We start from the raw sequence: 12,188 nt of genomic DNA on the forward strand, positions 1-12,188 counted from the left end.
CCCCCCCCCCCAAGTGCTCTTTTTAATGTCCTCAAGAGGTTTTCTTTGTGTTGCAGAAAGGAGCATTGAGCCTCAAGCGACGGTGTGTTTTTCTTTGCAGGCCACTGATCTGCATCCTGCTGATATCAATGGGAAAGCTGATCCCTATGTTGTCATTAAGCTGGGAAAGACGGACATCAAGGACAAAGAGAACTACATCTCCAAACAGCTGAACCCGGTCTTTGGAAAGTACGGGAGCTTTCCAATGTCTGTGTTATAGAATAGAATAACACAGAGACCCCAACCAGGGCCAGACCTACCTGGAAGCAGATAGCAGCATGATTTGAATGGCAACGAATTGCCACCTTTGGGAATGTCCCATCTCTCTCTCTCTCTCTCTTTTTCTTTCTTTCTGACCACCTGTAAATGAAAGCATTCCTGAAGTGTCTTACAGTGCATTCAGTCATATACAATAAAAATCCAATACATCAAAACCAGAGGCAGAGCAAGGGGAAACTCCACCCCGGGCACTTGTGCACCCTGCACCCCTGCTGCAGCACCCCCAGGAACGCCTCCGCCACAACCCCTCTGCCACCTGCCCATGCCTCCACCGCGGCTCCACCCAGGGCATCGCACACCGCCCAGCCCCATTGGTGCTACGCCTCTGATCAAAACATCACTTAACAATTTTCAGTAGTACTAACAATCCACATCCCCCTGGAGGGCCTTAATCCAACTTAATGCTACTCTGGAAAAGGCAGATCTTCAGGCCCATACTGAAGAACTTTAGGGAAATAGCCATTCACAGCTCTAAAGGCAGATGGTCCACAACTGGGATTGGAGCAGTCAAAAAAGCCCTCCCTTGGGTTCCTCCTGCCAAACCTCTGCAAGGATTGCTTCCCAGAGGAAAGCCCTAAGGAGCAATATCAAGCCTTTGTGTGTTAATACAAATGGACACAGGCTGTCACATCTCTGGGCCTAATTCAGTTAGCTCTGGTGGTACTTAGGACTTATGTGTGTTTGCAGGTTATTTTCTGTGGTGGCCATTTTATGTCCCTGAGAAACCAGCACCTTTTGTCATTTTGTCCAGAAACAGATTGGAAGCCAGTGTTGCTCATATAACAGTTGCTTAATATGATCACTGGAGTGAGTCCCTGTGAAGATCCTGTCTATCACATTTTGAACCAATCAAAAGTTTTTACACTATCTTCAAGAGCAGTTCCACATAGCATGTGTTACAATAGTGGAATCATGATTTTGTGCTTTAATTCACTCCCGGGAATACATTTTCTTTGAGGGAGCCATACAGGTTTTGTTTTGTTTTTGAGTTTCTCAACCTCAATGTACTGCCAAAATACTTGCTCTCCCTCAGCACATCTCAACATTTTATCTCCTCACATCTAGGTCATTTGATATTGAGGCTACATTCCCCATGGAATCCATGCTGACCGTGGCTATCTATGACTGGGACTTGGTGGGCTCCGATGATCTGATTGGCGAAACAAAGATAGACTTGGAGAATCGATACTACAGCAAACACAGAGCAACCTGCGGTATCTCCACGACCTATTCCATGTAAGAATACTTAACTGTCCTTGACCCACAGAGCTCTGGTGGTACTTAGGACTTATGTGTGTTTGCAGGTTATTTTCTGTGGTGGCCATTTTATGTCCCTGAGACTTAAGATGGCTGCCAAGGACACACTTGAAAGCTCACCATCCAACAAGGATTTAAATGTACTTAATTCTGCTTTGAATTTTGTCCATGACCCATTTATCACAGTAGACTCAAACCTATTGTTAGGCCTCTAGACTTTAATATTCTGCACATGCAGAATAATACACTTTCAATCCACTTTCGCTGCACTTTGCAGCTGTGCAGAATGGCAAAAATCTTCTTGCAAACAATTGTGAAAGTGGATTGAATGTCCATTATTCTGCATGTGCAGAAGGAGCCTGTGTGAAGTTCGCTTCAGAAAACCACAGGCTTTGTTGATGATTTTAACATACTGTTGCTAATGTCCAGGGTATTCCTGTAAAGCAGAAACCATTGAAGTATATGGGGTTGAGGAGCACTGGTCTATGAGGGCTTGCAAGGACTGAATTATGGACTTGTTGAGGACTGGATTGCTTGATCTTCTCTCTGACTGTCTTATATTTTTCTCCGCAGTCATGGTTACAACATTTGGCGAGACCCCCAAAAGCCCACTCAGATCTTATCCAAGCTAAGTAAAGAGGGGAAACTTGATGGCCCCCATTATGGTCCTGGTGGCAGAGTAAAGGTCACCAACCGGGTCTTCACTGGCCCTACAGAACTGGAGGATGAAAATGGTAAGCAGACTCCGGCGTGAGTTTTGAATGGCACAATTAAGGGTTTGGGCCAAAGAGCTTCTGTTCTCAAAGTTAATCATGAGCTTATTTCTTTTCTTTTTGTTAAATTATGCCAAATCTATTGGATACTCATGCACGCAAACATTAACAACCAGTTTCTGATTAATTTGTCCAAGACTTTATTGATTACTAGATGTCGGTTCTTTGGAAAGCTCCTAAAATACATTAAGAAGTGTATCTGTTTCTGTGTCACCCCATAATTTCTAGGGCTTTCTTAGACCACTCATTCCAGGTATAGAATCCTATCTGAGAACAAATCCAGTCTCTTAAAAAACTTTATTAAGAATACTAAAGTAGACTCAGAATCAAAGCGGCTGGATGCCATAGACGTTGCATTGCTATATGCAGTTCTTATATATTTGAAAGTGTTTCAATAATAATGTGTTAAGTTAAAAGTACTTCAGATAAATATATGTTTTATATTTGTTGAATGAACATATTATATTAATATAGTTATACTATCCTGAGAATTTTATTCAATGTGTTTTTTTTTCTTTACACAAGGCTATTATAAAGAATACATTTGCATAGAGAAGCATTCATTTTTTTTCTTTTTGAGTGCTGGCCATAATTCATGCATAATTTCAGCTGAATCTATAGCTGCAGTGCAGAAGTACAGAAATTGATATTGATCATAGAATTAGGCATCCTGAGAATCTGAGATTTGGGGAGGGGGTTAGAAAAACACACAGAGAAGATAGCTTTAAAAGTGTGCTTGCATTTCCACACAGTCAAAATATCCTGGATTGAGCAAGAAAAATATCCCTGTGCAGCCAAGAATTCCGCACGGTTCCCAGTCCTAAAGTGGGTTTGCCCCACGATATTTCCCTCATCCCAGGGTATTCAAAAACAGCCAAAATGGAGGTTCTTTTAAAAAAACACCAGAGTGAGCCTGCTACAGCCTGCTACCGTGTGAAAACCAATCAGGAGCAGGACTGGTTTTATTCTTCCACTGCCTGATTTCCCCACATGACGTTCATTCAAACCACCAATCAAAAACAGGAGCCAATCAGGACGCAGGACACCGGGCACGCTCAGATATGCTTCTGAAGTAAATACAGAGGTTCCAGACTCATGGGAAACAAGCTTGAATATTTCTTCCTGGTCTTCAATAGATTCCTTTAAAAAAACGGGCAGCCATGCAGACACCCCGGGATAAAATAGACCCAGGTAAAAAAAACCCGATGGTAATCAGGTATAATTTTGCCATGCAGAAATGACCAAAGAGTAAAGCTGAGCAGTATTTCTTGTGGTCAAGGCACTTAAGTTCCTTTCACACCTATTTGTCTCTCCTTGTGACAAGCAGAAGCAGAGCAATCCTATGCAGAATTACTGAAGTCTAAATCCATTGAAACCATCTGATTTAAACTAGAATAACTCTGCTTTGGAGTGCACTGTGAATTATCTTTTTAAGGTGAAGCTTTCCATGTTTGTTTAATTCGCAGAACATTTGATCCGTATGAAAATGTTGCTTCGTTTGTGTAACCCGCACATCCCACTGATTTTCACACAGAACTTGCCTTGCCATGATTTTTGTATGTGTACCATACTCAAAATCAGCAGTGCCTGTATTGTGAGTTGTATTCTTGCAGGTCAGAAGAAACAGACAGATGAGCATCTGGCACTGACGGTGTTGCACCACTGGGAAGATATCCCCCGTGTCGGCTGCAAGCTTGTACCTGAGCACGTGGAAACACGCCCCTTGCTCAACCCTGACAAGCCAGGCATTGAACAGGTACCTGACCCAGTCTAGCCTCACTCCCACCTGCTAGCTCCACCCAAGACTCTTGACGCCATCTTGGCCCTCAGCAACTTGATTCAGATGCCACCACAGTTTGTGATGGTGGCCATTGATGTAGTGGGAATTGGACAGTTACATGGAAGAGGGCAGCTCTATCAAGGGCTGTTGGCTAGTTGGCTAGTTAATGGAAGCTCCAGCTTCAGAGGCTGTGCAGTTCAGAGTTGTATGTGCTGGAGAGTAGTGATGCTAGGCTCTTGCCTTCATATTCTGCTTGTGGGTTTCCCAGAAGAATCTGGCTTGCCTTTGTGGGAAATGGGATGTTGTGGAAGATGGTCTGATCCAGCAGATCTCAGAATCTTCTCAGCATTAGGGTGACAAGGATGTGCTGGGTAGCAAAAATGGATTGTTTATTTAATGACTTTATAGGCTACCTTATTTAATGGCTTTTTAGGCTGCCAAAAGGGGTACTCAAAGTGGTTTGCAGCATATTTTAGACACAAAAATCATGCATCAGAAAACCATAAACATCATAAAATGCCATCATAAGCACAGAATAGCAGAGATTACAGTTACTGTCAAATTCAGAATCTTAAACAGAACCAGCAACATCCACCATCAGTCTACCCCAAAGACCTAGAAAAGAAAACCCTCCCAATTAATGCGGAAGGTCTTCAGAGACCGGGTCAGCTCTCGAGGGAGGGAGCTTCCATGATCAAGCAGTGGCAAAAAGTTGAGTGGCAAAAAGCTGGGAGCCAACAAGGAGGACCGCAGGACACTCAGGAGCCACTAATCAGGTCTTTCTACTGTTGCAGGGTCGACTGGAGTTGTGGGTGGACATGTTCCCCATGGACATGCCAGCACCAGGCCCCGCCATTGACATCTCGCCAAGGAAGCCAAAGAAGTAATGCTCTGCTGGGGTAGGGTGGGGAGAGAACTTTATCTGGAGATATTTGAGGCTGGGTTCTGCTGGAATCTATGAAGATGATCCTGGAGAAGAAGGGAAGGAGGGAAGGACAGATGATGTGGGAAGGACCGAAGCCCATTATGCATGGAGCACTTTCTGTGGCGCTCCTAGCTTTACGGTCCCTCTGCAGTGGGGTCTCCTCACATCCCCCTGTTCAAATGCGAGGAGGAGCCCCAGTGTCTGCCACGCAGCTGCAATCATGCTCGTGGCTGCATGCCCCCACTCAAAAAGCCTTTAAAGGTAATACTGATACTGCTTATACTGATATTGTTGAAGCTGCTTTTCATTGTGTTTGCATTTTTAGGGAAAAGCTGGCCATGGATCCCTGAGTAAAGGGGTGATGGTTTTCTCAGGGATCCATGGCTGACTTTTCCCTAAAAGTGCAAAAGCACCAAAAAGCAGCCTCAACAATATTGATGTAAGCAGTGTCAATATTACCTTTGAAGGGCTTTACAGAAACAGAACAATCAACCTTCATCCTGCCTTTTGACTGCGGAAGCAAGGAAACCCCGCAGTAAAAGAAACCTCGCAGTTTCCCCACTCTTGCCAACTGCGGGGTGCCTAGGATCTCTGGCAACACAACTCTAACGATGTCAATACAAGAATCTCTGCCCCACAGGAACTGTACTCTCGCTGTGGGGCAGAACACCAGTGTATAATCAGCGAGAGACAGGCATCAAGCGCATAAGGTTTAATAACTGAAGGGGCCATGAGTAAGTTGTGCAGAGAAAAAGGAGGAATAGGCAGAAAGGCCCTTGTCATGTATATGGGCCTTTTGTAGAAATTTCGGTGTATCTTTCATAAGAGAGAAGGCAAGAGCCTTTGGGGCTTTTTAGCTTGAGTGGCTGGGACAACTAAAAGGCACATGATTGAGATCTACATTGATGGATGATCACAATACAAAGAGAGTAGAGGGAGAATATAACTCAGGGCAGTGGTGGGATTCAAATAATTTAACAACCGGTTCTGGTGGTGGGATTCAAATAATTTAACAACTTATTGTCGAAGGCTTTCACGGCCGGAATCACTGGAGTGCTGTGTGGTTTCCAGGCTGCATGGCCATGTTCTAGCAGCATTCTCTCCTGACGTTTCGCCTGCATCTGTGGCTGGCATCTTCAGAGGATCCTCACATGACGTTCATTCAAACCACCACTCAAAAACAAGATGCAGCAGGAAAATGGAATTGCTGTTACAGGAAAATGCAGCCCTCCACTCCTCCTGTTAAAGGAAAATGCAGCCTTGCTCCATCCCAGCAAGCTGCCATATGCGAGAGATCGCCACCCCAAACTGCAAAGGGTGCTAGAACATGCTAGAACATGGCCATGCAGCCCGGAAACCACACAGCACCCCAATTTAACAAATGGTTGTTTACAAGCACCATTTTAACAAACGGTGCTGCCGAAGTGGTGCAAACCTGCTGAATCCCACCACTGACTCAGGGTTGTGATAAAACTGATGGGAAGCAAGTTTAGGACAAGCCCTGTATTTGTTTGATGCATAATTAACCTACGCAGTTCATCAGCACAAGAGGCACTGAGAGCAAATTCATGGAGGAGGGTATACTTTTTAAAGCCTAGAAGCTTGCTGGGGGTAAAGTGTAGAAGACTGGGGAAGGCACTGACAAACCACCCTGTAAACTTAGTCTGTCTAGTAAACATGATGTGATGTCACCCTATGGACGCTTGCACAGGAAACTACCATTACTTTTTAGAAGCCACAATGGATGAATGTATCCTGCAGGTTCAGAGGCAAGTGGTGACAGCAGGACATGGGAGGAGCATTGTTATTTCCATACCATTCTTGTTGACTGAACCATCTGGCTGACTGTGGCAGGAAATGGGACTTTGGAGTATATGGACCTTTGACTGATCCTGCTGTGTTTTTCTTTGCCCCTTAAGCAGCATTCATGATCTAAAGTGCTATATTAATTTAAAGTATGTGCATGAGAAAGTGGCAAAGACTGTCAGAGCAGTGGGTATAAGCTATATACATACATATGTGTGTGTGTGTATACACGCATACATATACACACATATACCTGAAAATCTCTCTCGAAGGGCTACATTACCTGTTGCCAGATTTCTACAGGGAAGCAATTTCTGTGTGGGAATCTGGTAAATGGTGAAGCAGTTTGGAAAGGATGGGTTGGTTTTCACTGACCTTTTTGGCTTGGTGAGAATCACCCTTTGCAGTTTGGGGTGGCGATCTCTCGCATATGGCAGCTTGCTGGGATGGAGCAAGGCTGCATTTTCCTTTAACAGGAGGGGTGGAGGGCTGCATTTTCCTGTAACAGCAATTCCATTTTCCTGCTGCATTCCTAACGGTCTCCTGTCCCCTTGAGAGCCAGCATGAAATAGGGGTTCAGAGCAGTGGACTCGAATCAAGAAAACCAGGTTTGCTTCCCTACTCCACCCAACGAGCAGTGGTTGCTCATCTGGCGAACTGGATTTGTTTCCCCACTCCTCTACATGAAGCCTGCTGGGTGACCTTGGGCTAGTCACAGTTCTCTCAAAACTCTCTCAGCCCCACCTACCTCGCAATATGTTTGTTGTGGGGAGAGGCAGGGAAAGCAGTTTGTAAGCCCCTTTGAGTTTCTTACAGGAGAGAAAAGCAGGGTATAAATCCAAATTTTTCTTCTTATTCAGTGGGAGGAGGGAGGCAGGTTCTGTTATCCTACTTGCAATAACCAGACTCTTGGGTGCAGAAATCAGTTTATTGAGCAGGATCACAACATACAGTCACCAGCAATTTCTTGCTGGAACTAAGTTTCAGTATAGCCTTTCTGGGTCAATATCCCTTTAACCCCCTCCCTCGAGTTTCCATCAGGATGAAGTTAGAAGCAGCATTTCATGCCATGGGGAGTCTTCAAGGCCACACCAGTGGTAAGGCAGGTGCGACCCAACTAGAAGGTGAGAAAGCATTTTCATGCCCAGAGCAAAAAGGAAAAGCCAGGGGTTTCCCTCACCACCTTCTTCCAGTTTGCCCCAAAGATTCACAGGATCTTGACAGCAAGGATGTTTGACAGAAGTGCCTTGTGTGAGCAGAAAAGTTTGAGCCCCACCCACTATTTGGAAGGCCACCAAATAGTTTGGCCACCATCTTACTGCAGTTTTGTCCCATATTGAAAAACGGGCAAATTATGTAGGGGAGGATTCCCCTCAGGAGTGCGTTCATGCTCTCTAACATGGCTGAGAATGAGCTCCGGGCAAGAGGGAGGATAAGGTCTGGTCCGAGTGCACGTAGCTCCCATACAGGCTCTCTCTGAAATGAGAGTGGGCAAATTCTCCTCATTTGAATTCCTGCTGGATGTTGCATTTCCAAATAATGAGATTCATTAGCAAGTGGATGTGATGCATTTGAAATTCTCCACAGTTTCATTTTTTAAAAGTTTCTGAATTGAATACAGTCTACCCTTCTAGTTCCACAACCTCTCTTGGCACGATTTGTATCAAGATGGTGTGTTGTGTTTCAGCAACCCACTGGCATGCGTGCCTATAGCCACACGTGCCTTGGACGGCACTTAAAAACAATCGGCACTGACAAAATCACCATACGTCAGCTGCAAGAGGCCACCCTACTCGGCTCTGCACGCATTATTTGTCGATACATCACACAGTCCTAGACGCTTGGGAAGTGTCCGACGTGTGATTTAATACAAAATCCAGCATAGTGATCTTGTTTGCTGTGTATTACTGTTTTTGTATCAATAATAATAATAATAATAATAATAATTCCATTCACATCTTCACGTGATAGCCCTGGAGAAAGCAAGACTGTCAAGGCTATGCCAGAGCAGGTTGGCCCCATTCCAGCTGCTCAGCTGTTCTCAGACGGCCCTAAAAGAGAGAATGTGTGTCTCTGTGTGTTTAACGGGGAGCCTAGACCTGCCTTAGGCAGCCTTCCCTACTTGCCCCTCTGGCTCACCCCTTGTCTCCCTTCCTCCCTGCCAGATACGAGCTTAGAGTGATAGTGTGGAACACTGATGAGGTAATCCTGGAGGATGATGATTACTTCACTGGCGAGAAATCCAGTGACATTTTTGTCCGGGGGTACGTACGGCCCCCACGGCCAGCCGGCATCTCTGTGTGTGAGCTTCTTGTGGTGGTGTGGCAGCCTGGCTCCGTGCTCCTCGCAGAGGGCGGGCGTCTCGTGGATGGGCTGTGTCCTCTTCCTTGCGGCTGTCAGTAACGGACACTTTGCTTTTCTGTCCTGCCCCCTTCTCTTGTTCTGCGTGTTGTTTTGTTGCTGCTGTGTGCCTCTGTCCGCCCCATGCTGACGGCTAGGTATGAGCTGCGGGTAATTATCTGGAACACCGATGAGGTGGTCCTGGAAGATGATGCTTTCATGACGGGAGAGAAGATGTCAGACATCTATGTCAGGGGGTAATTGACAACGGATGCCTATTGCACGGCCCCTCCAGGGGCAAGTCTGCTCGGATGGGGGAGGAGGATGCACGGGGCGGTTACCCTCAGAGCCTTTGCTTGCCCATTACTGGCCACCATCCATTGGGACATCTGGCCATTTGGTATGGTCCCCTTGATCTTCATTACATACTCACTCCCAGGCCTGATCAATCTGTAAGAAACCTCTTCACATTACGTACACAACTGAAACTGTGAAACCTGAAGGGGAAGAGAGGGGATTTGGAAATGTGTGCCTCATCCAGGAGCAATCCCTAGTTAAGAAAGAAGTGGCTGAAGCTCTCGAAGTGGGAAACCTGGATTTGTTGCTACACAGTGTGTGAACTGGATTGATTACTTCTACATTCCTCCCAGCTCACAGTTGAGCATGAGTGGATTGACTGTGGAGCTGGGCTGGTGGCAAAGTTGTCGGCTTCCCATTTCTCCTTGTGGCCAGCTTTGGTCTCCTGAGGTGAACATGCCAACCCCAGATGGATTGAAACCTCAATGGAGAATGGAGAACTGAACTGAGGAAAGGTGGACTGAAAAACCAGATTAAGAGCAGGCCCAGATCTGAGACCCAAAAATGAGATTAGGAGCACGTAGGTGAGGCTAGAATCCCTCTGGTGTCCAATCCAAGTTTGACGTTAAATTTCCAGGCAAAGTCAGGAGGAATGAGAACCATATTTTTCCTTCTTCCTGCACTCTGCAGCGTAAAGCAACTAACGACAAGCGCTACAATAGCAACGCCAGAAAGCGTTTGGTTCAAGTTTTGACTGACGCTGGTGCAGCTAGTAAGGTCACAGAACATAAGAGTGTTGCAAGCGCCATTCAGTGTGGAAGAACTTACTGCGTAGCTAGAAAGATCAGCCTCTAGATGCAGTTGGCATAAGTATGTTCTCTTGCAACACAGTCCAGTGGCACAGGGGATCACAGACCAAGAAGGCCAATCCATAAGTATTGTTTGTCACCCAGCAGACTTCTTTTGGGTCTTCCATTCCTTCACAAGGCTCAGAACTGGTCACTTTGTGGAGGCTTCATGTTGAGTGGACAGGTGGTTCATACAACCTTCTGCTGAAGCAGTTCCAAGATGCCCAGTGTGGTGCCACGGCACCTTTCAGGAGGTTTCCTGTCACCTGTTAGCTTCTTCCTCTGAAGTAGATAGCCCAGGGGTCTGCAACCTGCAGCTCTCCAGATGTTCATGGACTACAAATCCCATCAGCCCCTGCCAGCATGGTCAATTGGCCATGCTGGCAGGGGCTGATGGGAATTGTAGTCCATGAACATCTGGAGAGCCGCAGGCTGCAGACTACTGAGACAGCCAGTCCTAACTTTCCTCTGCCTCATAGGAATAGGAGGTGCTTCTGATGAACACAAGAGGCAAGGACAACAATTCCAAAAACTTCCTGAGTTGCAGAAGGATGCTTGACTTTCAATTTCCCAACATTTTGGGATTGGATCCATTCTCAAAAATGTCAAAAGTGCCGACAAGCTCAACAAAATTGGAGACCAGGGAGCTAGAAGTCTAGGATAGCTAGTGTCATGAAATGCCAGAACCCGCCCTGACTATCCAGCCTGAGCTATGAGTTTGCCCAGGATAGGGTCGGTTGGTCACTCATCAGGGGCAAAAGCAGCATGGATATCTGACCAGGCCATTGATTTGGGTCTGGTTTTCTTCTCCCCGCCGTGACTGAAGAATACTGTCTCACTGCCTCTTTTGCATGCTCTTGGCCTTGCCGTGTGAGTTTGGTCTCTCCTTCTGCAAACCTCTATCCCCCTTCCCCTCACTGCAGGGGCATGGTGGCTGTGTGTATACGTCTGTGTTTCTCTGGCGTCAGCTTGTTTTTTGCTGCATGTTTTGGAGAGGAGGGCCATCTCGGCAATAATCTGGTGCCCTTCACAGCCCAAGCCCTCATTGGAGTAAGACAGACATGGCCTTCCATTGAATGATGGACTGGTGGTAATGTTAAGGCAGATGTGGTCCACAGATAGATAGATTTTGGCGGGTTCTGAACAGCCTGTGTTTTACAGGCTCATGAAAACTTTCACAGATGCAGCCTTTCTTCTGAACCAGCTCCTACCTGAAAGTGGTATTTGTTCATCTGCAAGAATTTGTTTTGGAATTCTGCCTTTAAATCATATTTTAAACATGCCAGTAGAGCTGCATCAGATATTAAATTAATTTGCTCTTTTCTGCAACCTAAGTGGATGCCAGTTTCGGATATACAACTGCAAAGAACCTTTTTCTTTCTTTTTTCCCCAAAAGGTCACAGTTGCTGGGGTGTTGTTTTTTTTTAGGGTTTCTTCTCTGCCCCTTCTGGCAATTCATCAACCTTAAACTTTTTTGACTCAAGACTCAGCCCTACACAAGACAAACCTTCAATGATGCAGCTGTTGTTATCAATCTGGTGCAAACTGGCTACTACAATTCACACTGGGAAGAGCTGCAAAATCCTTTTAAAGTGGATTTGTGCAATCAAATCTGGATCCTGCTTCCTGCAGGCAGCTCTTCCAGGAAAAGAAAATCAAGTCCCGTGGATGCATATTTTTGCAATCTTGAGATTAAAGCCCCTCAGGAAAGTGCATGGCCACGGTGCCACAATATAAGTACCAAGGAAAATAAAGTGAAAAGAAACAAAACCCCTTCAAAATTATCCTATTGTGTGTCCAAAGGAATATATTTTTTAATTATTTCAAAGGGCAAGTTTTGAAGG

The 12,188-nt window shown here is 45.6% G+C and overlaps 1 protein-coding gene across 10 annotated transcripts in view; it reads left to right on the forward strand.

The window, feature by feature from the left end:
* OTOF (otoferlin) overlaps positions 1-12,188 on the forward strand; it is a 184,287-nt gene that overhangs the window by 164,414 nt on the left and 7,685 nt on the right. For 9 of the 10 annotated variants that reach the window (XM_048516644.1, XM_048516639.1, XM_048516612.1 and 6 more), the window contains 6 exons: positions 101-228; positions 1,384-1,554; positions 2,149-2,309; positions 3,962-4,104; positions 4,923-5,011; positions 9,025-9,123. In XM_048516644.1, coding sequence (XP_048372601.1) covers positions 101-228; positions 1,384-1,554; positions 2,149-2,309; positions 3,962-4,104; positions 4,923-5,011; positions 9,025-9,123 — 791 coding nt within the window. Of the gene's footprint in view, positions 1-100; positions 229-1,383; positions 1,555-2,148; positions 2,310-3,961; positions 4,105-4,922; positions 5,012-9,024; positions 9,124-9,357; positions 9,457-12,188 lie in introns of all 10 variants that reach the window. The other variant, XM_048516670.1, reaches the window with a different exon arrangement.

This window comes from Sphaerodactylus townsendi, linkage group LG01 (genome assembly GCF_021028975.2).
Source record: "Sphaerodactylus townsendi isolate TG3544 linkage group LG01, MPM_Stown_v2.3, whole genome shotgun sequence".
NCBI lineage: Eukaryota > Metazoa > Chordata > Lepidosauria > Squamata > Sphaerodactylidae > Sphaerodactylus > Sphaerodactylus townsendi.